The 27,892-nt window shown below is 43.0% G+C and overlaps 1 protein-coding gene across 1 annotated transcript in view; it reads left to right on the top strand.

Moving 5' to 3' along the window:
- The first annotated feature begins 291 nt into the window (after positions 1 to 291).
- LOC118397517 (CXADR-like membrane protein) overlaps positions 292 to 27,892 on the top strand; it is a 99,299-nt gene continuing 71,698 nt past the window's right edge. The window contains exon 1 of the mRNA XM_035792368.2: positions 292 to 863. Coding sequence (XP_035648261.1) covers positions 758 to 863 — 106 coding nt within the window. The 5' untranslated portion in view covers positions 292 to 757. The remainder of the gene's footprint in view (positions 864 to 27,892) is intronic.

Here is a 27,892-nt window from a genome sequence, read left to right as displayed (position 1 = left end):
GTCTTCACTATTATTCTACAATGTAGACAATAGTAAAAATGAGTAGAATGAGTGAATGAGTAGGTATGTCAAAACTTTTTACTGGTACTGTATATTTTGAAAAGAATAAGGAATTCCAGTCATTTATTATCCATTTCAATCTTTGCCAACTGCGCTGTCTCACAATTTATTCCATACAGTATACACTATTGTAAAAAATAATGCAAGAACATTAACATTTTCTTTAAAGCACTGAAAAATAGTAACCTATTACATAAACATTTTCATGCAGACATCTGTAGGGGGAAACATTGTTAACCTTTTTTTGCACTGCTAACGAAGTGGCCACCAAGTAGCCACCTCACAGTCAGACCAGTCCAAGATGCCTTTGTGGTCATACCAGGCGATGTGAGCACTTCAGACTCTAGAGGTCTCCGTCCAGCATGCAGCAACATCCACCTTTCCAGATTCTGCCCCTCACGTTCTAGTGCAGCGGACAAACGGTATAGGAGAAGACCGCTCAGAGCCACGGAGACAGAGGGAACCTGAGGGATGCACGCTTCCCGAACGAGATAGAAAGAACGGGAACTTTGATTTGACGCGAGGCTGATAAAATTACGATAATATAGAGCTGCATTCCTTAGTGAAGGGATGCATTGACATTTCGAGTGTTCAAAAATGATGTCCTTGGTTCCCTGCTCATTGTAGATTATATTTAATGTATCTCTCCTATTTCTGATGTGCTACTTCATTGTGACTGTACACTTGGGTCACCCGCATGAATTTTAAGGCAGCCGGAGCGCATTGTTTCCAGCTTCGTTTCATGGGATTTCCAGTCATGTCGGGTGCGGTGATGTCTGCAACATTTCTTTCTTTGTTTCTGGGTAAGTGAGTTCCCAATCGCAAATATGTAGTTATTTAATAGGAGAGTATCAATGTGACGATAAGTATTTAATAGGGTTTTTGTTATGAATTATTATGATTTATATAGAGACGTTATATAAATGTGTATTGTTCACAAAAAAATGTACCATAGCGAACAGCGCTCTATTGTGCGTAATTTTATCCAGAATTATATCAAAATTAGCCTAAAAATGATGTAACAAACTATTCATAATTGTTTATCTCACGTTCTTTTTGAATAGCCTAGATCACTTTGACAAATTAGCCATTTTGTCATGTGCAATCAAAAGTAAATCAGATGAGACTTAATTGCGATAAATTGGCTAATTCAAGTGAAGAATTAGTGTTAAGAAAAAAAAGTTCACTTCGTTTAAAAGAAGAAACCCTTACAATGTGAATTGAAAGCTGTGTTAATGATCACTGTACAAAGGCTACACTTCAGGCATTCACTTGACTGGTGCTGGACAAAGACTGTATGTAGTCTGAGTGTATTCTAGGCTATTCATTAGGCTATTCATTGTCTGTTAATGGCAGATTAAACACAACTGCTTCTTATCAGAAAGCACAAAGACAGGGCACGCCACATATAATCCGAATCACAAACTAATGTGATGTGACAGATTGGCTAACAGATATTTATAATAGACCACGGCGGGTGGAGAGCGAGTGGCTCGGCTGGTGCCCTTAAGAGGAATGAGGAAGCTGGATATCGTATGCCCGCGTGTGCCGGGGTCAGAGCTCGTAAGAGTGGTGCAAAGCAAACGTTGAAGATTCTCGGGCTCCTTTGGTTAAATTCCAACAATTCCGTCCATCTTTGTGATGGTGCATTCCTAGTGCACCATCACAACGTGGTGCATTCCTAGTGGTTAGAGCGTTGGACTAGTAACCGGAAGGTTGCGAGGTCAAACCCCCGAGCTGACAAGGTACAAATCTGTCGTTCTGCCCCTGAACAGGCAGTTAACCCACTGTTTCCAGGCCGTCAGTGAAAATAAGAATTTGTTCTTAACTGACTTGCCTGGTTAAATAAAGGTAAAATAAATCAATATTGACAGTTTGTTAGCTATAGCCTTCTGTGTGTAGCCTAATGTGTCCAGCAAACGTAGACCTGTAATATACTGTGTATTTTATTTGCAATAGCACATTAAATGCATGACCTCGGGTAATATATTTGGATGTTAAATTGGGCCCTAAAGTCTTATTTTGTCCAAATTCAATGCAACGTCCACAATTCTTGCAGTAACCTCACAATGTCTAAATTGCACTGTGAGGTTTCTAAAAATTCAGGAAATACCATAGCTAGAGCTTTACATGTTCAAAGTACAGTAGCTATGGCTGAATGAGGTCTCAGCAGCCTGCCCTGCAAGGATGGGCGTATGAGTGAGGCAGACAAATGATGTGGGTTGCCGTCCATTGACTGACTTAAATAGTTGGACTGAGGATGGGACACGCCATAGCACTTTAAGCCACTCTGTCACTGGGATAATGAGGATCATCATATAAACACTGCGTTCATTTTCTATAGCCTATAGGCTGGGGATCACTGGGTTGGCAGTCTAGACATGCAATAATAGCTTTAGTGAACTGTATTATCAGCTATTCATTTTGTTAGCTGGTGGTGATGATGGTGGTGGTGGTGATGATAGTGATGATGATGATGATGGTTATGGTGATGATGACAATGATAATGGTGATGATGATGGTGGTGGTGGTGGTGAGGATGATGATTATGGTGTGGTGGTTTTGGTGGTGGTGATGTTGAGTATGATGGAATTGGTACATTATATATACAAAAGTATGTGGACACCCCTTCATATTAGTGGATTCGGCTATTTCAGCCACACTCGTTGCTGACAGGTGTATAAAATCAAGCACACAGCCATGCAATCTCAATAGACAGACATTGGCAGTAGAATGGCCTTACTAAAGAGCTCAGTGACTTTCAACATGGCATTGTCACAGGATGCCAGCTTTCCAACAATTCAGTTCGTAAAATTTCTGCCCTGCTAGAGCTTCCCCGGTCAACTGTGAGTGCTGTTATTGTGAAATGGAAACTTCTAGGATCAACAACGGCCCAGCTGCAAAGAGGTTGGCCACACATGCTCACAGAATGGGACTGCCGAATACTGAAGCACGTAGCGCATAAAAATCATCTGTCCTCGTTTGCAACACTCACTACCGAGTTCCAAACTGCCTCATGAAGCAACGTCAGCACAATAACTGTTCATCGGGAGCTTCATGAAATGGGTTTCCATGGAAGAGCAGCCTCACACAAGCCTAAGATCACCATGCTCATTGCCATGCATCGGCTGGAGTGGTGTAAAGCTCGCTGCCATTGGAACCTGAGCAGTGGAAAGCTATTTTTCATGGTTCAGGCCCCTTAATTCCAGGGAAGGGAAATCTTAACGCTACAGCATACAATGACTTTCTAGATGATTCCGTGCTTCCAACTTTGGGGCAACAGTTTGTAGAAGGCCATTTTCCTGTTTCAGCATGACAATGCCCCTGCGCACAAAGCAAGGTGCATACAGAAATGGTTTGTAGAAATCAGTGTGGAAGAACTTAACTGGCCTGTACAGAGACCTAACCTCAACCACATCAAACACCTTTCAGATGATTTGTAATTAGACTGCAATGAATTAGACTGCAGGCCAGGCCTAATCACCCAAAATCAGTACCAGACCTCAGTAACGCTCTTGTGGCTAAATGGAAGCAAGTCCCCGCAACAATGTTCCAAAATCTAGTGGAAAGCCTTCTGTTATAGCAGGAAAGAGAGACCAACTCCATTATTTTGGAATGAGATGTTCAACAAGCAGATGTCCACATACTTTTGTTCATGTAGTGTATTATTGTTTGTATTTGGCAGATTAGTGTAGTGCTGATGTTATCGTCAGATGGCATACATGTAGTTGTTACATATCCCTCTGTATGGTCTCTCATAATGTAAAACCAGGTTGAAGGACATTTCTAAGAGAGAAGAGCTTATTCTATTATGGAATGATCAATACTCATTAATAGAGCTCATTTCCTTTTAATTTGTCTTTGGCCTTGGAAGTCCTGAGACATTCTTAATTTAATATCTGTGGGAGATATAATATCCAGTGTTCCCTTTATAGATAAGTACCACAATTAAACACCACAGAAAACCTCAACTGCCTTTCATCAAGGCATACATCACAAAATGAACAGAATAGTAAAAGGTCAAATAATGTGGTAAAGCCCTTAAAACTGCTGGAAGTAGAACCAGAGTAACCAAACCAAAGTAGTGGAGCTTAATGATGGATTGTCTGCCTGTCCTTCCCTCAGCAAAATATGGTATTGAATGGAAAATGTTAAATTACTGTCCATGAAGTAATAACAGATTGTAATTCACTTGACAGAAATGTAATGGGAAAAATGAGTAGCCATTCCGTTCGAGTTATTCATTTCCAACCCCCAAACGCCCTCATTTCAAATGGAGCTTATGCGCTATGATATTTAGCAGTCTTGCATCTATGCTGCACTATTTGAGTTACATCCTCACGTCTAATCACTGTTCATCTGATCCACTATGTATGGAGATAGATACAAGGTTTAAAATGGGTTTCTGTTCCCATTCTATATTTAGCAAGTCTCCAGGGGTGGACAAAGGATCTCCCAAATGTGGATATGACAGGAGCCTCCAGAGCCAGAGGTTATGAAGTGACATCTCGATGTGTTTGCTCCTAAATCACACTCCCACACATACTAACCCCCCCTATCTCACACTAATACAAACACACAGCCATTTCAAAAAAATCAGTTGACCATAGAAAGCATTAAGGCTGTAGTTCTAGTTATTGCATATTTAGTCAGTGTTCATCGACAAGGGGCTGTATTCAATCAAATCAGATGTTATTAGTCACATGCACCGATTATCACCTTACAGTGAAATGCTTACTTACGAGCCCCTAACCAACAATGCAGGTAAAAAAAATAATAATAATAATATTAAGAAGAAGATGAAGAAATAAAAGTAACAAGTAGTTAAAGAGCAGCAGTAAAATAGCAATAGCGAGACTATATATAGGGGGGGTACCGGTACAGAGTAAATGTGTGGGGGCACCGGTTAGTCAATGTATCAAATTTATTTATAAAGCCCTTCTTACATCAGCTGATGTCAGAAAGTGCTATAAAGAAACCCAGCCTAAAACCCCAAACAGCAAGCAATGTAGGTGTAGAAACACGGTGGCTAGGAAAAACTCCCTAGAAAGGCCAGAACCTAGGAAGAAACCTAGAGAGGAACCAGGCTATGAGGGGTGGCCAGTCCTCTTCTGGCTGTGCCGGGTAGAGATTATAACAGAACATGGCCAAAATGTTCAAATGTTCATAGATGACCAGCACGGTCAAATAATAATAATCACAGTAACAGCACCTCAGGAGTAAATGTCAGTTGGCTTTTCATAGCCGATCATTCAGAGTATCTCTACCACTCTTGCTGTCTCTAGAGAGTTGAAAACAGCAGGTCTGGGACACGGGTCAGGGATCTATAGACCCAGGCAGGACAGTTGAAACTGGAGCAGCAGCATAACCAGGTGGACTGGGGACAGCAAGGAGTTATCAGGCCAGGTAGTCCTGAGGCATGGTCCTAGGGCTCAGGTCCTCAGAGAGAAAAAAGAGAGAAAGAAAGAAAGAGAGAGAGAGAGAAAAAGTGAGAGAGAGAGAAAAGGAGAGGGAGAGAATTAGAAAGAGGCATACTTACATTCACACAGGACACCGGATAAGACAGGAGAAATACTCCAGTTATAACAGACTGACCCTAGCCCCCCGACACATAAACTACTGCAGCATAAATAATGGAGGCTGAGACAGGAGGGGTCAGGAGACACTGTGGCCCCATCCGACAATACCCCCGGACAGGGCCAAACAGGTAGGATATAACCCCACCCACTTTACCAAAGCAAAGCCCCCACACCACTAGAGGGGTATCTTCAACCACCAACTAACTATCCTGAAACAAGGCCGAGTATTGCCCACGAAGATCTCCCCCATGGCACAAACCCAAGGGGGGGCGCCAACCCTGACAGGAAGATCACATCAGTGACTCAATCCACTCAAGTGACGCACCCCTCCTAGGCACAGCATGGAAGGGCACCAGTAAGCCAGTGACTCTGCTCCTGTAATAGGGTTTGAGGCAGAGAATCCCATTGGAGAGAGGGGAGTCGGCCAGGCAAAGACAGCAAGGGTGGTTCGTTGCTCCAGTGCCTTTCCGTTCACCTTCACACTCCTGGGCCAGACTACACTCAATCATAGGACCTACTGAATTCATGAGTCTTCAATAAAGACTTAAAGGTCGAGGCCGAGTCTGCATCTCTCACATGGATAGGCAGACCATTCCATAAAAATGGAGCTCTATTAGGAGAAGGCTCTGCCTCTAGCTGTTTGCTTAGAAATTCTAGGGACAGTAAGGAGGCCTGCGTCTTGTGACCCTAGCGTACGTGTAGGTATGTACGGCAGGACCAAATTGGAAAGATAGGTAGGAACAAGCCCATGTAATGCTTTGTAGGTTAACAGTAAGCCAGTGTAGAGAGGTTAGCATTGGAGAAATATGATAATATTTTTTGGGTTCTAGACAAGATTCTAGCAGCCGTGTTTAGCACTAACTGAAGTTTATTTAGTGCTTTATTCAGGTAGCCGTAAACTAGAGCATTGCTGTAGTCTAACCTAGATGTGACAAAAGCATGCATACATTTTTCTGTATCATTTTTGGACAGAAAGTTTCTGATTTTTGCAATGTTACGTAGTTGGAAAAAAGCTATCCTTGAAATAATCTTGATGTTCATCAAAAGCGAGATCAGGGTCCAGAATAATGCGGAGGTCCTTCACAGTTTTATTTGAGACAACTGTACAACCATCAAGATGAATTGTCAGATTCAACAGAAGAGCTCGTTGTTTCTTGGCACCTAGAACTAGCGTCTCTGTTTTGAGATGTTCTAAAAGTAGAACATTTGCAGCCATCCACTTCCTTATGTCTGAAACACAGGCTTCCAGGGAGGGCAATTATGGCGCTTCACCATGTTTCAATGAAATGTACAGCTGTGTATCGTCCGCATAGCAGTGAAAGTTAACATTATGTTTCCGAATGATATCACCAAGAGGTAAAATATATAGTGAAAATAATAGTGGTTCTAAAACGTAGCCTTGAGGCACACAGTTGATTTGTCATAGGACAAACCATCTACATAGACATACGGATATCTTTCCGACAGATAAGATCTAAACCAGGCCAGAGCTTGTCCGTGTAGACCAATTTGGGATCCAATCTCTCCAAAAGAATGTGGTGATCGATAGTATCAAAAACAGCACTAAGGTCTAGGAGCACGAGGACAGATGCAGAGCCTCGGTCTGATGCCATTAAAAGGTCATTTAGCACCTTCACAAGTGCATTCTCAGTGCTATGATGGGTCTAGAACCATTGTTTCATATACATTGTTTGTCTTCAGGAAGGCAGTGAGTTGATGCGCAACAGCTTCTCTAAGATTTCAGAGAGGAATGGGAGATTCAATATAGGCCAAAAGTTTTTTATATTTTTTGGGCCACGTTTTGGCTTTTTCAAGAGAAGCTTTATTACAGCCACTTTTAGTGAGTTCAGTACACATCCGGTGGATAGAGAGGCGTGTATTATGTTCAACATAGGATTGCCAAGCACAGGAAGTAGCTCTTTCAGTAGTTTAGTTGGAATAGTATGCAGCTTGAAGGTTTAGAGGCCATGATTATTTTCGTCAAGGTGTCAAGAGATATAGTATTAAAAAACTTGAGTGTCTCCCTTGATCCTAGGTCCTGGCAGTGTTGTGCAGACTCAGGACAACTGTGCTTTGGAGGAATTTTCAGATTTAAAGAGGAATCCGTAATTTGCTTTCTAATGATCATGATCTTTTCGCCAAAGAAGTTCATGAATTTATCACTGCTGAAGTGAAAGCTATACTCCCTTGGGGAATGCTGCTTTTTAGTTAGCTTTGCGACAGTATCAAAAATACATTTTGGATTGTTCTTATTTTCCTCAATTAAGTTGGAAAAATAGGATGATCGAGCAGCAGGGCTCTACGACACTGCACGGTACTGTCTTTCCAGTTTGGTGTAGCACCATTTACATTCCAATTTTCTGGAAGCTTGCTTCAGAGCTCGGGTACTTTCCCTATACCAGGGAGCTTGTTTCTTATGAGAAATGTTTTTTTGTTTTTACAGAGTGCGACTGCATCTAGGGTATTATGCAAGGTTAAATTGAGTTCCTCAGTTAGATGGTTAACTGATTTTTGTACTCTGACGTCCTTGGGGAGGTGGAGGGAGTCTGGAAGAGCATCTAGGAATCTTTAGGTTGTCCGAGAATTTATAGCACGACTTTTGATGATAATTGTTTGGGGTCTAAGCAGATTATTTGTTGCGATTGCAACATAACAAAATGGTGGTCCGATAGTCCAGGATTATGAGGGAAAACATTAAGATCCACAACATTTATTCCACGGGACAAAACTAGGTCCAGAGTATGACTGTGGCAGTGAGTAGGTCCAGAGACATATTGGACAAAACCCAGTCGATGATGTCGATGATGACTCCGAAAGCCTTTTGGAGTGGGTCTGTGGACTTTTCCATGTGAATATTAAAGTCATCAATATAGTGAATATTATCTGCCATGATTACAAGGTCCGATAGGAATTCAGGGAACTCAGTGAGGAATGCTGTATATGGCCCAGGAGGCATGTAAACAGTAGCTATAAAGTGATTGAGTAGGCTGCATAGATTTCATAACTTGAAGCTCAAAAGATGAAAACGCAGTCGTTTTTTTTGTCAATTGAAATTTGCTATCGTAAATGATAGCAACACCTCTGCCTTTGCGGGATGCGCAGGGGATATGGTCACTAGTGTAACCAGGAGGTGAGGCCTCGTTTAACACAGTAAATTCATCAGGCTTGAGCAAGGTTTCAGTCAGGCCAATATCAATATTATGATCCGAGATTAGTTAATTGACTATAACTGCCTTGGAAGTGAGGGATCTAACATTAAGTAGCCCTATTTTGAGACGTGAGATATCACAATCTCTTTCAATAATGATAGGAATGGAGGAGGTCGTGATTCCAGTGAGATTGCTAAGGCGACCACCGCCATCTTTAGTTTTGCCCAACCTAGATCGAGGCACAGACATGGTCTCAATGGGGATAGCTGAGCTGACTACACTGACTGTGCTAGTGGCAGACACCACTAAGCTGGCAGGCTGACTAACAGCCTGCTGCCTGGCCTGCACCCTATTTCTTCGTGAAGCTAGGGGAGTTAGAGCCCTGTCTATGTTCGTAGATGAGATGAGAGCACCCCTCCAGCTAGGATGAAGTCCGTCACTCGTCAGCAGGCCAGGCTTGGTCCTGTTTGTGGGTGAGTCCCAGAAAGAGGGCCAATTATCTAAAATTATATATTTTTGGGAGGGGCAGAGAACAGTTTTCAACCAGCGATTTAATTGTGAGACTGATCACTAGAGCTCATCACTCCCCCTAACTGGGAGGGGGCCATAGACAATTACTTGATGCCAACATCTTTCTAGCTGATTTACACGCTGAAGCTATGTTGCGCTTGGTGACCTCTGACAGTTTCATCCTAACATCGTTGGTGCTGACATGGATAACAATATCCCTCTACTCTCTACACTCGCCAGTTTTAGCCTTAGCCAGCACCACCTTCAGATTAGCCCTCACGTCGGTAGCCCTGCCCCCTGGTAAATAGTGTATGATCGCTGGATGATTCATCAAAGTCTAATATTGCGGGTAATGGAGTCGCCAATGACTTGGGTTTTCAATTTGTCATAGCTAATGGTGGGAGGCTTCGGCGTCTCAGACCCCTTAACCTCTTCAGTCTACCCTCTACTTTTTCGAACATTCTGTTAAAAATCGCGCAACATTTCAGCGCCCTGCTACTCATGCCAGGAATATAGTATATGCATATGATTAGTATGTGTGGATAGAAAACACTCAGACGTTTATAAAACTGGTTAAATCACGGCTGTGGCTTTAACAGAACGTGCGTTTCATTGAAAAGTGCAGGAAAATCTGATCACTGAAAGTGGAAAAATATATCCATCCGCCGCTTCAACCCATTGTTATGGGCGAAAGACATTAAATATGGCTGAGGTTGCAGTACCTACAGCTTCCACACGATGCCAACAGTCTTGTAATTTGCCTAGGATTTGTTTCTAGGTCAAACGAACAAGAGACAGCCCATTTCTTCCGGTCTCCGACCGGATATTTTGGTTGAGAAATACACGGACAGTATTTCAAGACGGACCCCTACAGAAAACACTTCGTCTCGTGATTAATTTGATCGCTTATTAACGTTTACTAATAGCTAAAGTTGCATTACAAAAGTATTTCGAAGTGTTTTGTGAAAGTTTATCGTCGACTTTTTGAATTTTAAAAAATGACGTTACGTTATGAAACGCATTTTTTTTTCGTTTATCACACAGTCTACATAGAACGATATCTAGGCTATATATGGACCGATTTAATCGAAAAAAAGACCCAATAGTGATTATGGGACATCTAGGAGTGCCAACAAAGAAGATGGTCAAAGGTAATGAATGTTTTATATTTTATTGTGCGGTTTGTGTAGCGCCGAATATGCTAATTATTTTGTTTACGTCCCCTGCGGGTCTTTTGTGGTGTTACATGCTATCAGATAATAGCTTCTCATGCTTTCGCCGAAAAGCATTTTAAAAATCTGACTTCTTGCCTGGATTCACAACGAGTGTAGCTTTAATTCAATACCCTGCATGTGTATTTTAATGAACGTTTGAGTTTTAACTAATACTATTAGCATTTAGCGTAGTGCATTTGCATTTCCAGAGCTCTAGATGGGACGCCTGCGTGCCAGGTAGGAGCAAGAGGTTAACGGGAGGAGGAGAGACCAGAGAAGGCTCGGACTCTAACTCTGACCCGTTAATGGGGAGAACTGGTTGAAAGTTTCTGTCGGCCGAATGAGCATCACCGGTTGAGCATTCCTTCAGTATTTCCTTCCAGAAGCCATGAGAAAATTGTCCGGCTGCGGGGACTGTGCGAGGGGATTTATACTACTATCTGTACTTATTGGTGGCACAGATGCTGTTTCATCCTTTCCTACACACAAATTACCCTTGCCTAACGATTGCGTCTGAAGCTGGGCTTGCAACACAGCTATCCTTGCCATAAGGTGATCATTCTCCTGTATATTATCAGTACAGCGACTGCAATTAGAAGGCATAATGTTAATGTTACTATTTAGCTTCGGCTGGTGGAGGTCCTGACGAACCATATCCAGATAAAGCATCCGGACTGAAAAAATTGAATGAAAAAAGTTGTAAAAAAAGTGTAATATAAATGTTAATTAGAAAGTAAAAACCGTAGGTAGCAGGTAGCAAAGTAAGATTAGCAACAAACTGCACAACAGCACGTAAACAAGTCTACAAGTTGTGACTGGAAATGATGCCAAAAAACAAGTCAACTAATCCTCCGAGGTAACTGAGGTAATATGTACTGTAGGTAAATCATTAAAGTGTCTATGCATAGATGATAACAACAGAGAGTAGCAGCAGAGTAAAAGAGGGGGGGGAGCAATGTCTGGGTAGGCATTTGATTAGATGTTCAGGAGTCTTAGGCTTGGGGGTAAAAGCTGTTTAGAAGCCTCTTGGACCTAGACTTGGCGTTCCGGTATCACTTGCCTTGCGGTAGCAGAGAGAACAGTCTATGACTAGGATGGCTTGAGTCCTTGACAATTTTTAGGGCCTTCCTCAGACACTGCCTGATATATAGGTCATTGATGGCTGGAAACTTTGCCCCAGTGATGCACTGGGCTGTACGCACAACCCTCTGTAGTGCCTTTCAATTGGAGGCCGAGCAGTTGCCATATCAAGCAGTGAGTGATGCAACCATGCTCTCAATGGTGCAGGACCCATGCCAAATGTTTTCAGTCTCCTGAGGGGGAATAGGCTTTGTCATGCCCTCTTCACAACTGCCTTGATGTGCTTGGACAGTGTTAGTTTGTTGGTGATGTGGACAACAAGGAACTTGAAGCTCTCAATCTGCTCCACTACAGCCCTGTTGATGAGAATGGGGGCGTGCTCGGTCCTCTTTTTGCTGTAGTCCACAATCATCTCCTTTGTCTTGATCACGTTGAGGGAGAGGTTGTTGTCCTGGCACCACACGGCCAGGTCTCTGACCTCCTCCCTATAGGCTGTCTCGTCGTTGTTGGTGATCAGGCCTACCACTGTTGTGTCTTCGGCAACCTTAATGATGGTGTTGGAGTCGTACTTGGCCGTGCAGGATGTGACTGAACACGCACCCCTTAGGGTCCCCTGTGTTGAGGATCAGTGTGGCAGATGTGTTGTTACCTACACTTACCACCTGGGGGCGGCCCATCAGGAAGTCCAGGATCCAGTTGCAGAGGGAGGTCTTTAGTCCCAGGGTCCTTAGCTTATTGATGAGCTTTGAGGGCACTATGGTGTTGAATGCTGAGCTGTAGTCAATGAATAGCATTCTCACATAGATGCTCCTTTTGTCCAGGTGGGAAAGGGCAGTGTGGAGTGCAATAGAGATTGCATCATCTGTGGATCTGTTGGGGTGGTATGCAAATCAGAGTGGGTCTAGGGTTTCTGGGATAATGGTGTTGATGTGAGCCATGACCGCCTTTTAAAGCACTTCATGGCTACAGACATGAGTGCTACGGGTTGGTAGTAATTTAGGCAGGTTACCTTAGTGTTCTTGGGCACAGGGACTATGGTGGTCTGCTTGAAACATGTTGGTATTACAGACTCAGACAGGGAGAGGTTGAAAATGTCAGTGAAGACACTTGGCAGTTGCTCGCAGTACACGTCTTGGTAATCCATCTGGCCCTGCGGCCTTGTGAATGTTGACCTGTTTTATGGTCTTACTCACATCGGCTACGGAGAGCGTGATCACACAGTCTTCCGGAACAGCTGGTGCTCTCATGCATGTTTCAGTGTTATTTTCCATAAAGCGAGCATATAAATAGTTTAGCTCGTCTGGTTGGCTCGTGTCACTGGGAAGCTCTCGGCTGTGCTTCCCTTTGTAGTCAAGAAATGACGATAGTCAGAGCCGGTGTAGTACAATTCGATCTTAGTCCTGTATTGACGCTTTGCCTGTTTGATGGTTCTTCGGAGGGCATAGCGGGATTTCTTATAAGCTTCCGGGTTAGAGTCCCGCTCCTTGAAAGCGGCAGCTCTAGCCTTTAGCTCAATGCGGATGTTGTCTGTAATCCATGGCTTCTGGTTTGGGTATGTACGTACAGTGGTTCCTTCTTTAAAAGTCAAATCCTATTGCCTCTAACTTCAATATGCTCTTCAAATAAATAAGACCTGCGCCACTTTTAACAGCATATTACTCAACATTAGTGAGACTCATGTCGCCTACATACAGTATATCGAAAAATATGACGTGACTCTCCACCAATAATTACATATAAAGGATTGGAAGATTGGAGCATATTTCTGTAATTCAGTGATATTTATTCCCATAGTAATTTGTTATGAATCCATAACTAAATAAACATTATACATCTGAAAGAGTATTTTTGTAATTATTTTATTAATGAAAGCATAAAGATGCCATTATTACTTACATTGTTTGAACGTGCAGACTGGCACTAAGAACAGAACCCCTTCCTCCCTTCCCTATGGCTAGGTCAGTCTTCTGTGTGTGGCTCTGCGGCCCATCCCGTGCCCCCTGGCCTCGTGTCTTGCGTGCTTTCAGTGGATACAGCTGAAGAACTGCAAGGCAGTCCCATTGTGCGCCACTCCGGAGCCATGACCAATATATATTGTCCTGCTAATAACAGGGTTAATAATATATATATATGAGAATTTCCAATGAGCTTTTATATCATTCTAAATTAATAATAATAATAATAATCGCTTTGTTTAAAAAATAACAATATTTTGGAGATTATTTTGTTTTCCAAAAACGTAAAATGAGCGAGAAAAAGGCCATTCTTGAACACGGGGTGAGACATTGTTACTAATTTGTAAATAAAGCCTGTTTGTTATTTATAATGATTTATTTCTGTTTTTAGAGCCAGAGAAACCAAGAACCTAGTTATCACATGGGTCTCCCAGTCAAGGGTATTGAACCAGCATCTGCAGCAACACAGCTTGCACTGCCATGCAGTGTCTTAGACCATTGTGCCACAAAGGCACTGTACAATGTCACTGGTCGGGAGTGGGCTACAGTACTACAGTAAGAGAAAAAAAAGACATTAGTGTAACAACAGTTTTAGTTAGTAATACTGAAGTCGTGCACAATTATCAGTCTCTATTTAGGTTTATGTTGCCCATTCATTGTCAGTTAGAGACACAGTAGGACCCAAAAGCATAATCAGACCTCTAACTGCTCCTTGCGCTGGTCTGGAGCAATGAACTGGTGATGCAGGGTACTGTACTAAACCACAAAGTACCTCTAAGTCCTGCGGTGTAAACTCACAATTTTTAAAGGAGGAACCACTGTGGGGTCACTGTGGGGACGCCATCATCGATGCACTTATTGATGAAGCCAATGACTGATGTGATGTACTCCTCAATGCAATCAGAGGAATTCCGGAACATACATAGTCTGTGCTAGCAGAACAGTCCTGTAGCTTAGCATCTGCTTGATCTGACCACTTTTTTATTGATCGAGTCACTGGTGCTTCCTGCTTTAATTTCTGCAAGTAAGCAGGAATCAGGAGGATAGAATTATGGTCAGATTTGCCAAATCTAAGGGAGAGCTTTGTATGCGTCTCTGTGTGTGGAATAAAGGTGGTCCTGAGTTTTTTTCCCTCTGGTTGCTGATAGAAATTTTGGTAAGACTGATTTAAGTTTCCCTGCAATCAAGTCCCCGGCCACTAGGAGCACCGCCTCTGGGTGAGCATTTTCCTGTTTGCTTATGGCCCAATACAGCTCAATGAGTGTGGTCTTAGTGCCAGCATCAGTCTGTGGTGGTATGTAGAGAGCTACGAAAAATACAGATGAAAACTAGAGGTAGATAGTGTGGTCTACAGCTTATCATGAGTTACTCTAACTCGGTCAAGCAAAACCTATAGACTTTCTTAGATATCGTGCACAAGCTGTTATTTACAAAAATACATAGTCCGCCTCCCCTTGTCTTACCAGACGCCGCTGTTCTATCCTGCCGATACAGTGTATAACCAGCCAGCTGTATGTTTATAATGTCGTCATTCAGCCACAACTTCGTGAAGCATAAGATATTACAGTTGTGAATGTCCGATTGGTAGTTTAATCTTCCGCATAGGTCATCGACTTTATTTTCCAAAGATTGCACGTTTGCTAGCAGAATGGAAGGCAGTGGGGGTTTATTCGATTGCCTACGAATTCTCAGAAGGCACCCCGCCCCATTTCCTCCGCCTTCTCTTCACGCAAATGACAGGGATCTGGGTGTGTTCCCGGAAAAGCAGAAAGCACATCGGGCTCGTCGGATTCGTTGAAGGAAAAAAAATATTCTGCAAGTTTGTGATGAGTAATCGCAGTTCTGATGTCCAGAAGTTATTTTCTGTCACAAGATACAGTAGCAGCAACATTATGTACAACATAAGTTATAAACAACGCAAAGAAACAACAAAAAAAACACAATTGGATAGGAACACGTTAAACGTCAGCCTTCTTCTCCACCGCCATCTAATCCGTATCGCAGAAGTTCAGCGTTACAGCCTGATTGAAATGTAAAGATAATGTTCCCGCATTAGCAGAGACTGCATTCACTTAAACGCTGCATACCTTTACATTTCTTTACACTGCACAATCTGTAATGCTTCAGCCCTAGATACTGATTTTCATCAACATGATTTGACATTTATTTTCCATAAAGCCTACATTTTCTACTTGGAGGTTGTTTTGGTTTTTAGGGTTGGGTTTCACTTGGCAGTTTTGAATTTGTGGGACAAAAATCACATGGTATTTAACACGCTTGGCCTGGACTCTTGGCTGGACAGTGCTTTGGACATTCTTGTGGTGTTTGAGGGAGGAAATGATCTTGATTGTTTGACTTATTAATCCTGTTGGAAGTCGCCGTAATACAAACAGAAAGTACACTATGAATGACTTGCACCTTTGGCATCAAGAGCAAAGAGAGAACAGATATGATTTACCTCCAAGGCTGCGTTTTGCTTTGGCAAAACATTTAATAATAGTGAATCCAAATATTTCAAGCTCCTGGCTGCAGAGATACACAAAGGATGGAAGAACCTTTTAGAAGACATGTGAGCACACATCTGATGATCAGCCTATTGAGAAGATGTTCGAGCACAAAGGTCTATCACTATTAGAACTATACACCCATATCGCTAACAAACACGGATTTGCTTTTCTTGCAGTATTTCTAGATGAGTTATGTGTTACTAGATTCCTATGCCATTTTTTTTTGGCTAGTACGCTTTGAATTTTTTTCTGCTGAAAGAACATTATTTAATGAATTGAGGTGCTTTTAGGAAGGTCTTTCCATCCAGAGCAAGCCTCGGGCCCGATTCAATCAGATCTGCTTTAGCCGACATCCGCATTGTGTTTGTTTTGGCAGTGTCAGAGGTGGAACTTTGTTAGAGCTGTCAAATCCACAAGCAGCTCTGTGGGTTAACGCCAGTTAAGGCTATTGCGGATCACTGCCATTGGATGCAATGATACCACACCTGACTAGAAGTTCATGCATCCGCTTTACAAGTTCAAACACTCTAATTAACTTATAGGCATAAATCCCCACATCCAAATGAACATAAAAACATGCATTAGTCTAACATCAATGGTTTGACTTTTTTATCAGTCATTATTTCTACCATCGATAGAGCCTACACTTTCTAACGCCATTTTGCACTTCTAATGCAGTAGGGATAATAAGGAAGGGAGTGGTTTGTGACACACAAGAGCAGCCACTCCACGATTTGTCAGCTCATACCCCAGTTACACCTCCAACACCATCAACACATCAGCTATGTAGATCCTCCCAACTATGGTTAACGTTGGTTAGTGCTTGATCTGATTGAATCCAGTTCCTACTTCTGTGTTTTGAATGAGAGCGACTTTAGGTGAAATAGTGCCTATTTTATACCTGTTCTTGCTCTCTCTGTGGAACATATCCACTGTGTGTATTTTTTTACACTCAAAGACATCCTCGGTACAAGTAAAGGTCATTCTGGTGGGATGAAATTGTATATTTCAGCATGACAGATTTCCTCTCTTTTTCTAAATCCTGCCTATTTTAACTCCCAGTGTCTCTCACCATCTAATTTGCATCAATACACTACATTGATGTTGGACATCAATTTCACCATTGATCAATGTTTTTTCAAAATGTATGACTCAAATACAGTATGTCTTCGTTTGAAATACGATGTAGCATTGACATGGGCCACAAACGGCTGGACAGGTAGCTTTGTGGTTAGAGGGTGGCAGGTATCCTAGTGGTTAGAGCATTGGACCAGTGAACAAATGTTTACTAGATCAAATCCCTGAGCTGACAAGGTAAAAATCTGTTGTTCTGCCCCTGAAGTTAGTTAAATAAAGGTTCAATAAAAAACAGTACTGGATCTGTGTTGTTTTCTGACCTATGAATCTCAGCCGCTTTTGAACCTTCACTGACAAAATGACTTCCAGATTATTATTATAACACATGAACAGGAACTGCCTCGTTCACTTTATGGCTAACTTTTGACAGATGTTCTGGAGAGGGTCAGATTCAAGTTAACTCAAGCCACCTGTATAGCACAGTAGGCTACGTTCATTCTTGAATACCAAGCTCTTCTTTCTATGTTATCTATCAAGCATTGCAGACCTTTCATTTTGGGTTCATAAATGGGGTTCAAACATAAGAGTGCCCTGCGGCTTTCTCTAATCTCTGCCGCCATGGTCATTTCTGCACTATTTGCTGCAGTAAATAACCATGAAAGTCAATGGAGCAAGGACAATTATTGCTTCTTTTCAGAAAGGCTTTGCCGCTAGTAAACATAAACAGTTTGATGAGGGTCTCTTTGATTGGACGCAGAGATCTGAGGGTGAACAAAACAAATAGTGATGTTTTCTGCCCTGATCTACAAAGGGCATGGTGCTGCCTTGCGGTGATTCACCTCACTAAAGCCATGGTATGATATTTTTGAAATTGCAGATAGATTGTGTGTACTATCAATTTAATTATTTGCATAATTTCTAATCCCTGTTATTTTCTCTCTATTTTTTCCATCTACCCTACCATCCCTACCCTGATTGGAATAAACTAATGGATAACAATACTTCTACTGCTACTTGTAGTTATTTTCTCTTACATGTACGGTACATGTACTTAAATAATTGTAGATATATTTCTAATTTCTTATTTCTGTAAATTCACCCACAGTGGCCAATCCACCATTAATTCTGATCTTAACTCCAACCCTCTGATGTCCAGAGATGATGCCATTTTGCTATTTCCTTTTGCAATACATCCCTCCATTTTACTATTATGTCTTACGGGGATCCTGAACCTCCCTATTTGTAAAATGTTTACCAATATTGTAAAAAATATATGTACTTTACCCAAGAGTATAATGATATTTCCCATTGACTGATTGTGGTTTTTCACATCAGTGCTTGACACTGTTGAACTTTAACCACATCTTTCAATTGATACCTAGTGTATGGGTCAATTGATACCTAGTGTATGGGTCAATTGATATCTAGTGTATGGGTCAATTGATATCTAGTGTATGGATTCAATTGATACCTAGTGTATGGGTCAATTGATACCTAGTGTATTGGTCAAGTGAATAGAGATTGATCAAAATCAACACTTCTTTTGAATACCATTTAAAATTATTCAATTATCATCATTCATTGTTGGGATGCTATCATTTCAAGCTCACTGCTCTGTTTTGCTTCTCTCAAGTATGCTCTGCCTAAGTGAAAACTGTCAGCCCAGAATAAGGCTGGCACGCTTGTCTACTCTGAGCAGAACATGCTTTTGATCTGTGTTCTCTCTTTGGAAACTAGGTATATCTGTTTTCAGAGATGCTGAGTGATCCGACGCAAGTACAGGAAAATAAATAGCTTCAAACCCCCCCAAAAATCCCTGTACCAAAGGTGTCTTTCAATTTTTTCAAGCAGCTTAGCATACTGCTTACATCAATGACACAAAAAGAATAACAAGTGCTTACCAATGTATTTTAGATGTGGTTTGCCTCCATTGTAAAGAATGGAATTGTCATTCTGTACATTCGTTCCTTGGCTGAAATTGGCCAAACCTTCTTTTTCTCAGAGGCTGTAGTGAGCGTTTCCTCTGTGTCAAATGCTCAAGCCTCCTGTCACCTGAACGACCATTAGCTTGAGCTGAGGTGATCACGCTGCAAGGCTGAGATGATGAGTTGTTATTTGACTGTTTTATGTTATTCGTCAAATGTGCAAGACCTTGCAAAATATGCAGGGAATTGTTGATTTTTCCCCAAAAAATCTGTAGGGACTAACGGATTATTATGTCCAAATAGAGGCTTTTATGTTCAAAATGCTTGATATGACTGAAGATCTGAATCATTTGGGAATATTGCTCTCAGAAGAATAGGTTCTCACTATAAAGCACTCCATGATAGGGATTATCAGCTAGGACAAGTTTTTCTTCCCTATTTAAGTGCTAATATTGTCACCCATCAGACTATTCTTGATTTAATCTTGTCTTTGCATATACTAAATAATATATGTGTGGATTTTGTTTTGATTTAGAGTGGACCAAGCACCTGTATCGAAAAAGGGGCAGCGGAAAGACATGTATGCACTTAAATAGCGAATGGAGGACACTATTCCAGTGGTTCATTTTCATTCCAGTCTGTTGCAATGAGAAGCAATGTACTTAATATTAGGAACGTTTAGAAATAAATATAGTAGGCTTAGCCTATAGAACGCTAATGGGGTCATTCTCTTTTTAATAGAGGCCATCGCTCACGCAATTGCGCAGCTTAATGTTGCGCAACATGAGCTCATGGGGTCTCATGAAGGGTTTGATTCGATTTTGGATTACATTTGCATTGATGTCAGAGTGATTAGAGGGACAATAGACATTTACATTACATTTAAGTCATTTAGCAGACGCTCTTATCCAGAGCGACTTACAAATTGGTGCATACACCTTATGACAACCAGTGGAACAGCCACTTGCATCTAAATCTTGTTGGGGGGGAGAAGGATTACCTACCCTTACTTACCCTATCCTAGGTATTCCTTGAAGAGGTGGGGTTTCAGGTGTCTCCGGAAGGTGGTGATTGACTCCGCTGTCCTGGCGTCGTGAGGGAGTTTGTTCCACCATTGGGGGGCCAGAGCAGCGAACAGTTTTGACTGGGCTGAGCGGGAACTGTACTTCCTCAGTGGTAGGGAGGCGAGCAGGCCAGAGGTGGATGAACGCAGTGCCCTTGTTTGGGTGTAGGGCCTGATCAGAGCCTGGAGGTACTGAGGTGCCGTTCCCCTCACAGCTCCGTAGGCGAGCACCATGGTCTTGTAGCGGATGCGAGCTTCGACTGGAAGCCAGTGGAGAGAGCGGAGGAGCGGGGTGACGTGAGAGAACTTGGGAAGGTTGAACACCAGACGGGCTGCGGCGTTCTGGATGAGTTGTAGGGGTTTAATGGCACAGGCAGGGAGCCCAGCCAACAGCGAGTTGCAGTAATCAAGACGGGAGATGACAAGTGCCTGGATTAGGACCTGCGCCGCTTCCTGTGTGAGGCAGGGTCGTACTCTGCGGATGTTGTAGAGCATGAACCTACAGGAACGGGACACCGCCTTGATGTTAGTTGAGAACGTCAGGGTGTTGTCCAGGATCACGCCAAGGTTCTTAGCGCTCTGGGAGGAGGACACAATGGAGTTGTCAACCGTGATGGCGAGATCATGGAACGGGCAGTCCTTCCCCGGGAGGAAGAGGAGCTCCGTCTTGCTGAGGTTCAGCTTGAGGTGGTGATCCGTCATCCACACTGATATGTCTGCCAGACATGCAGAGATGCGATTCGCCACCTGGTCATCAGAAGGGGGAAAGGAGAAGATTAATTGTGTGTCGTCTGCATAGCAATGATAGGAGAGACCATGTGAGGTTATGACAGAGCCAAGTGACTTGGTGTATAGCGAGAATAAGAGAGGGCCTAGAACAGAGCCCTGGGGGACACCAGTGGTGAGAGCGCGTGGTGAGGAGACAGATTCTCGCCACGCCACCTGGTAGGAGCGACCTGTCAGGTAGGACGCAATCCAGCGTGGGCCGCGCCGGAGATGCCCAACTCGGAGAGGGTGGAGAGGAGGATCTGATGGTTCACAGTATCGAAGGCAGCCGATAGGTCTAGAAGGATGAGAGCAGAGGAGAGAGAGTTAGCTTTAGCAGTGCGGAGCGCCTCCGTGATACAGAGAAGAGCAGTCTCAGTTGAATGACTAGTCTTGAAACCTGACTGGTTTGGATCAAGAAGGTCATTCTGAGAGAGATAGCGGTAGAGCTGGCCAAGGACGGCACGCTCAAGAGTTTTGGAGAGAAAAGAGAGAAGGGATACTGGTCTGTAGTTGTTGACATCGGAGGGATCGAGTGTAGGTTTTTTCAGAAGGGGTGCAACTCTCGCTCTCTTGAAGACGGGAGGGACGTAGCCAGCGGTCAGGGATGAGTTGATGAGCGAGGTGAGGTAAGGGAGAAGGTCTCCGGAAATGGTCTGGAGAAGAGAGGAGGGGATAGGGTCAAGCGGGCAGGTTGTTGGGCGGCCGGCCGTCACAAGACGCGAGATTTCATCTGGAGAGAGAGGGAGAAAGAGGTCAGAGCATAGGGTAGGGCAGTGTGAGCAGAACCAGCGGTGTCGTTTGACTTAGCAAACGAGGATCGGATGTCATCGACCTTCTTTTCAAAATGGTTGACGAAGTCATCTGCAGAGAGGGAGGAGGGAGGGGGGAGGATTCAGGAGGGAGGAGAAGGTGGCAAAGAGCTTCCTAGGGTTAGAGGCAGATGCTTGGAACTTAGAATGGTAGAAAGTGGCTTTAGCAGCAGAGACAGAGGAGGAAAATGTAGAGAGGAGGGAGTGAAAGGATGCCAGGTCCGCAGGGAGGCGAGTTTTCCTCCATTTCCGCTCGGCTGCCCGGAGCCCTGTTCTGTGAGCTCGCAATGAGTCATCGAGCCACGGAGGCGGGAGGGGAGGACCGAGCCGGCCTGGAGGATAGGGGACATAGGGAGTCAAAGGATGCAGTAAGGGAGGAGAGGAGGGTTGAGGAGGCAGAATCAGGAGATAGGTTGGAGAAAGTTTGAGCAGAGGGAAGAGAAGATAGGATGGAAGAGGAGAGAGTAGCGGGGGAGAGAGAGCGAAGGTTGGGACGGCGCGATACCATCCGAGTAGGGGCAGTGTGGGAAGTGTTGGATGAGAGCGAGAGGGAAAAGGATACAAGGTAGTGGTCGGAGACTTGGAGGGAGTTGCAATGAGGTTAGTGGAAGAACAGCATCTAGTAAAGATGAGGTCAAGCGTATTGCCTGCCTTGTGAGTAGGGGGAAGGTGAGAGGGTGAGGTCAAAAGAGGAGAGGAGTGGAAAGAAGGAGGCAGAGAGGAATGAGTCAAAGGTAGACGTGGGGAGGTTAAAGTCGCCCAGAACTGTGAGAGGTGAGCCGTCCTCAGGAAAGGAGCTTATCAAGGCATCAAGCTCATTGATGAACTCTCCAAGGGAACCTGGAGGGCGATAAATGATAAGGATGTTAAGCTTGAAAGGGCTGGTAACTGTGACAGCATGGAATTCAAAGGAGGCAATAGACAGATGGGTAAGGGGAGAAAGAGAGAAAGACCACTTGGGAGAGATGAGGATCCCGGTGCCACCACCCCGCTGACCAGAAGCTCTCGGGTGTGCGAGAACACGTGGGCGGACGAGGAGAGAGCAGTAGGAGTAGCAGTGTTATCTGTGGTGATCCATGTTTCCGTCAGTGCCAAGAAGTCAAGGGACTGGAGGGAGGCATAGGCTGAGATGAACTCTGCCTTGTTGGCCGCAGATTGGCAGTTCCAGAGGCTACCGGAGACCTGGAACTCCACGTGGGTCGTACGCGCTGGGACCACCAGGTTAGGGTGGTCGCGGCCACGCGGTGTGGAGCGTTTGTATGGTCTGTGCAGAGAGGAGAGAACAGGGATAGACAGACACATAGTTGACAGGCTACAGAAAAGGCTACGCTAATGCAAGGAAATTGGAATGACAAGCGGACTACACGTCTCGAATGTTCAGAAAGTTAGGCTTACGTAGCAAGAATCTTATTGACTAAAATGATTAAAATGATACAGTACTGCTAAAGTAGGCTAGCTGGCAGTAGCTGCGTTGTTGACACTACACTAATCAAGTCGTTCCGTTGAGTGTAATAATTTCTACAGTGCTGCTATTCGGGGGCTGAAGAGTAGAGTGCTGAATACCAGACAGTTATCAAGTTTGGTAGGTTACTAACGACCATCAGCAGCACCAGAGCTTGGAGATGCCTAATTACCCTGACTAATGGGTCACGTGGAATTTGACTGCCGTTATGACCCATGAACGGCGGTGTGGCGGTAATACGATCACCGTAACAGCCCTAACTAAGGATGGACTTCTTCTCCCACATATGACGTTAAGAAATTGATTACAGATTTTTTTTAAATATCAACCCATGATGCAAAAGCATATTTCACAAGGCAATGGCAACCCTGTTGTTTTTTCTCTCTCTCTCTTTGTGGAATGGGAGCCAACTGAGTGAACGGGGGAAATGTTCCACGTCTGACTATTTAGACGCCTGCTGTTCCTTTCAATTTGAAACAGTCTATTAGCTCTGCTAGCAGGCCACTCCATTAGGTGTTCTGAACCCACGTGCTCCATTGTCTCACTCCATTTCCCTCTTGCTGCTCTCCCCCAAGAGTTAGTGCCAGTAATCAGCCTCCTGTTCTTCTTGCATTCATCTTCACCCCCATTGGTCATCACTACTCCATCCGGAAAAGATCCAAAGATGGAAGGTTTTTTTGCAGGGGGTATTTGGCGACCAGTTATTAGTGCATTTAAAAGTAAGGAAGAAGGAATGGGTAACCTGCATGTAGCATCAACAACTTGAGCAACATTTGTCTTCTTACCTGAGTCCAAGTCCCTATTTGATTTGGAGGGGTTTTAAAATTGGAAGTTTGTTCATGGTTCAATACTTTTGTTTTATGTCTGTAATTAATTGATCAATAACATAACGTCCTGTAATTCAGATAGGTTGCAATTATTTTATTAGAATCATGAAACTGGCTTTATATGATAAACACATATACTGATGCTGATTCATTTATAACTAAGGATAAATGCATTGGTCATCACGACTGCAGATCTTTTATTGCTATTCAGCACAACTAACTGGAGAATGCAATATTTAGGTCCCACGGTAGTGGCTTGCTTTTATCTTGTACTAGAGGCGTCATGATGGATGGTATAATTATCAAGCAACAATGCCAGGCACTTGGCTGTTCATACCACAGCAAAAACATTGTAAACTGGATATCGCTGATCAATCGCTAGGCTGCCTGCAATTAAGTGTGTAATGCTGCTGATTACACTAGCCTGCAGTGTGTCACACTAACAGTGACTCAGCCTTTAGACACTGAGAGGTGAGATGCACTCAATGGAAGAAGTTTATGTTTGCATAGGAGATTAAGTCACTTATTCAAGTGCTTAGGCCAGGGGTGTCAAACTCATTTTGTCCCGGGGCCTCATTCGGTAAGGGGGCACTTAAAATTGGTTAGATTTCCTCGCTGCCAGAATTAGTAAAAATGTTTCCTCTATCCATCGTTTTTGAAATTTTCGATGGTCCCTGACTGTCTAGGTTTCATTTAAGTGAAAATTAACGAGCTGGACAGAGTAAAGAAACTACACACTTTCAATTTGGATTTTGGATTTTTGTTTGGATTTTTTTTAATTTTTTTTTTTTACAAATAATGGAATGTATGTTTGGCACCCATGGCTTAGAGTTAGACCATTGTGAGTGTACAGTAGATTGCCCTCCCTGCTGAAAAAGCCATTTTTTCCTCCCTTCCTGTGAAACTGTTCCAGAACAGATGGCATCACCACCTTTACTTTTACGAGTCGTTAGACTTGACTTGTTGATGAAATGGAGCCTTTCCGCTTTACTGCCCATGCAGATGTGTAGCTCTATGGTTTGATGTTATCCACCCTGTAGCATAGTGCTGTGCAGCAATAGCGATGTAATACACTGCCCAAACACCTACGAGCATTACATTTACAGGCTTCAGATATTGCCTTTCCAAAGAGGGCACATTATGTTTTCCCATGACTGAGATGGCAGCAGCACCAAGACCTGTGCTCTGATAAAAGTGTAATGTGGGGTTGTTATCCTGTATGCCTGAAATACACACACACACACACACACACACACACACACACACACACACACACACACACACACACACACACACACACACACACACACACACACACACACACACACACACACACACACACACACACACACTCCTGCCCTGGGATCGTGGGGCTTATGGTCCGGTTGTGCTCCTGCGTCTGAGGATGCTTCCAATCCACTGGGGAGTGGCAAATTAATGCCATCTACGTCCCTGTTCCCGGATGGACCAAGCTGCTACTTACATTTCCTGCAGATGCTACCATTTTCACTCCATTGTTTAGTCATCTTCTGCCCCTCCTGTGTCTCTTCTTGATTCTTTACCATGGTCCTCCTCCAGCCTAACTGTAGCTCACTACGCCACCAGAGAAGACACGGCTTAGAACTGTGTTTAAAATGCTTGTCATGGTTTTGTGTTTTTGTCAAAACTGTCACATTTAATGTATCCCATGCTGGTGCTGGACAGTTTGCTTCTGAATGAGCTGTTCCTTTTCAAATATTTGTTCATTTCGGAGCAAAGGTTCAGTTGGGAGCAAATAGAACATGACGGACACGGCTTGTCTTCTTGATATTAAATGTGAGGTTTTCAGCAGTACACATCATTTTATTGTCTGTGTCATTTCTGAAAGGGAAATCTGGGGTGTTAGCATTTGGCATGATTTGCCGTCTGGGTTCCAGAGTTACTGTGGAAGAGGAATAGCAACGTTTGCAAAATCATGCTCTTAAAATAATTAAAGTTGGCAATGATGACTGTGTATTCTAGACTAGTCCAAGCTGAAATAGTACAGCGATGGGAAGTACTGTACCATCAAATGTACGCTATGTTATACATTTATTTTAAATGGCATTAGGTTAGAATATAGAATACGAAGATGTGATTAAATGGATTGCAAATAGAGAATAAGGACATGCCTCATCTCCTTGGTTACTGGACCCAATTTAAAATTCAAATTAAAACATTTTCCCTATCTGCACTCTTGGGGGATAAAAAGGTGCTATCTAGAACCTAAAAGGGTTCTTCGGCTGTCACCATTGAAGAACGAGTTTTGGTTCCAGGTAGAACTCTTTTCGGTTCCATGTAAAACTCTTTCCACTGAAGGTTCTACATAAAGCTGTGGCAGTCACGACATTTCGCCATTGATTGTCAAGCAAATAACTGTCGGTCTCACGGTAAGTGACCGTTAATTAACATTAACACATTTAGCATCTCCTGGCTTCCACACATAGCCTACAAGCCATTTTAAAAAGTCTAATAAATCCATGTAATATAGCCTACACCTTCACAATAAGTCCATTATTTATTTTAGACAGGTCTAAAGAAGCATGATATGAAGAAAATGTAGTCTATTTCAGAAGAAAACAATGGCATACTCTGAGTTGTCCTTATGTTAGGTCCAGATGTGGCTATGCCAAATGGCTGTGGGCTACACTAGTTAATTTAGCAGACAAGATGTAACGGTTTTCTAGGTGTGGTGAAGGAGAGTCGGACCAAAACGCAGCGTGTAGATTACGATTCATGTTTAATGAAAAAAACAGACTAAACACAAACACTACAAAACAATAAACGTAACGAAAACCGAAACAGCCTAAACTGGTGCAAATTAACACCAGCCAGTACAAGGACACTAAGGACAATCACCCACGACAAACTCAAAGAATATGGCTGCCTAAATATGGTTCCCAATCAGAGACAACGATAAACACCTGCCTCTGATTGAGAACCACTCCAGACAGCCATAGACTTTCCTAGATCACCCCACTAGCTACAATCCCAATATATACACACCAAAACCCCAAGACAAAACACACCACAATACAAAAACCCCATGCCACACCCTGGCCTGACCCAATACATAAAGATAAACACAAAATACTTCGACCAGGGCGTGACACAAGATTTGCTTATTATTCTGTTGCATTATTTTATTGTATGAAGAATAGAATTGAACAAATCTGAAAAATAATATAAATATTTTCTCCAAAAGATTTGAGGAATTGTGCACATGCGGCTATTCTGTGTTGAGCGGTTAACAAAGAAATAGGTACTCCTATATCCTTAATTTAGAGTTATGAATGTAACTTCAGTTGTTCTACAAATGTTGAGCTATATGTTTAGATTTATTTTATTTTTAACACATTGTAAGGCTGCATGATGAGACTCTAATGATGATTTGAAAAAAGTTGCATGAGTTCTGTTTTTGTTTTTTTGCGCAGGCTGTACACACTTCAATAGTCTCTCATTCACAATTTAACAAGCACCTGATAATGCCTCGAATATCACGGCGGCATCCCCTTTGTGGCCGTAACGCACCCTAAAAAAATCCATGCCTTTTGCGGCCCAGAGTGCTACGTTGTGCCCTTCTCTCTGAGTGTGCTGCGCAATCCGAAGCGCCTCTCACTCACATGGCTCTCCGTCACATGATCAGGTCTTTCTCACAGGCTACAAGTGAAGATGAACACATCAGGGATGCAACTGCGGATGTCCTTATACAATTCCAAGGTGCATGTTGAAGATATTGGAAGAACTGTCCATATTTACTTTTCGTCAGCCAACAAGAGTCGGAGTAGGCCTAACGAACAGCAAAATCCCTAGCCTATGTCAATCTACTATCCCCCATAGTACAAAAGTTGACCTATTCTATTCTGTGCAATAAATAAATATTCTAAAC

Source organism: Oncorhynchus keta, chromosome 18, assembly GCF_023373465.1.
Source record: "Oncorhynchus keta strain PuntledgeMale-10-30-2019 chromosome 18, Oket_V2, whole genome shotgun sequence".
Taxonomy (NCBI): domain Eukaryota; kingdom Metazoa; phylum Chordata; class Actinopteri; order Salmoniformes; family Salmonidae; genus Oncorhynchus; species Oncorhynchus keta.
This window is presented reverse-complemented; position numbering and strand designations above follow the sequence as displayed.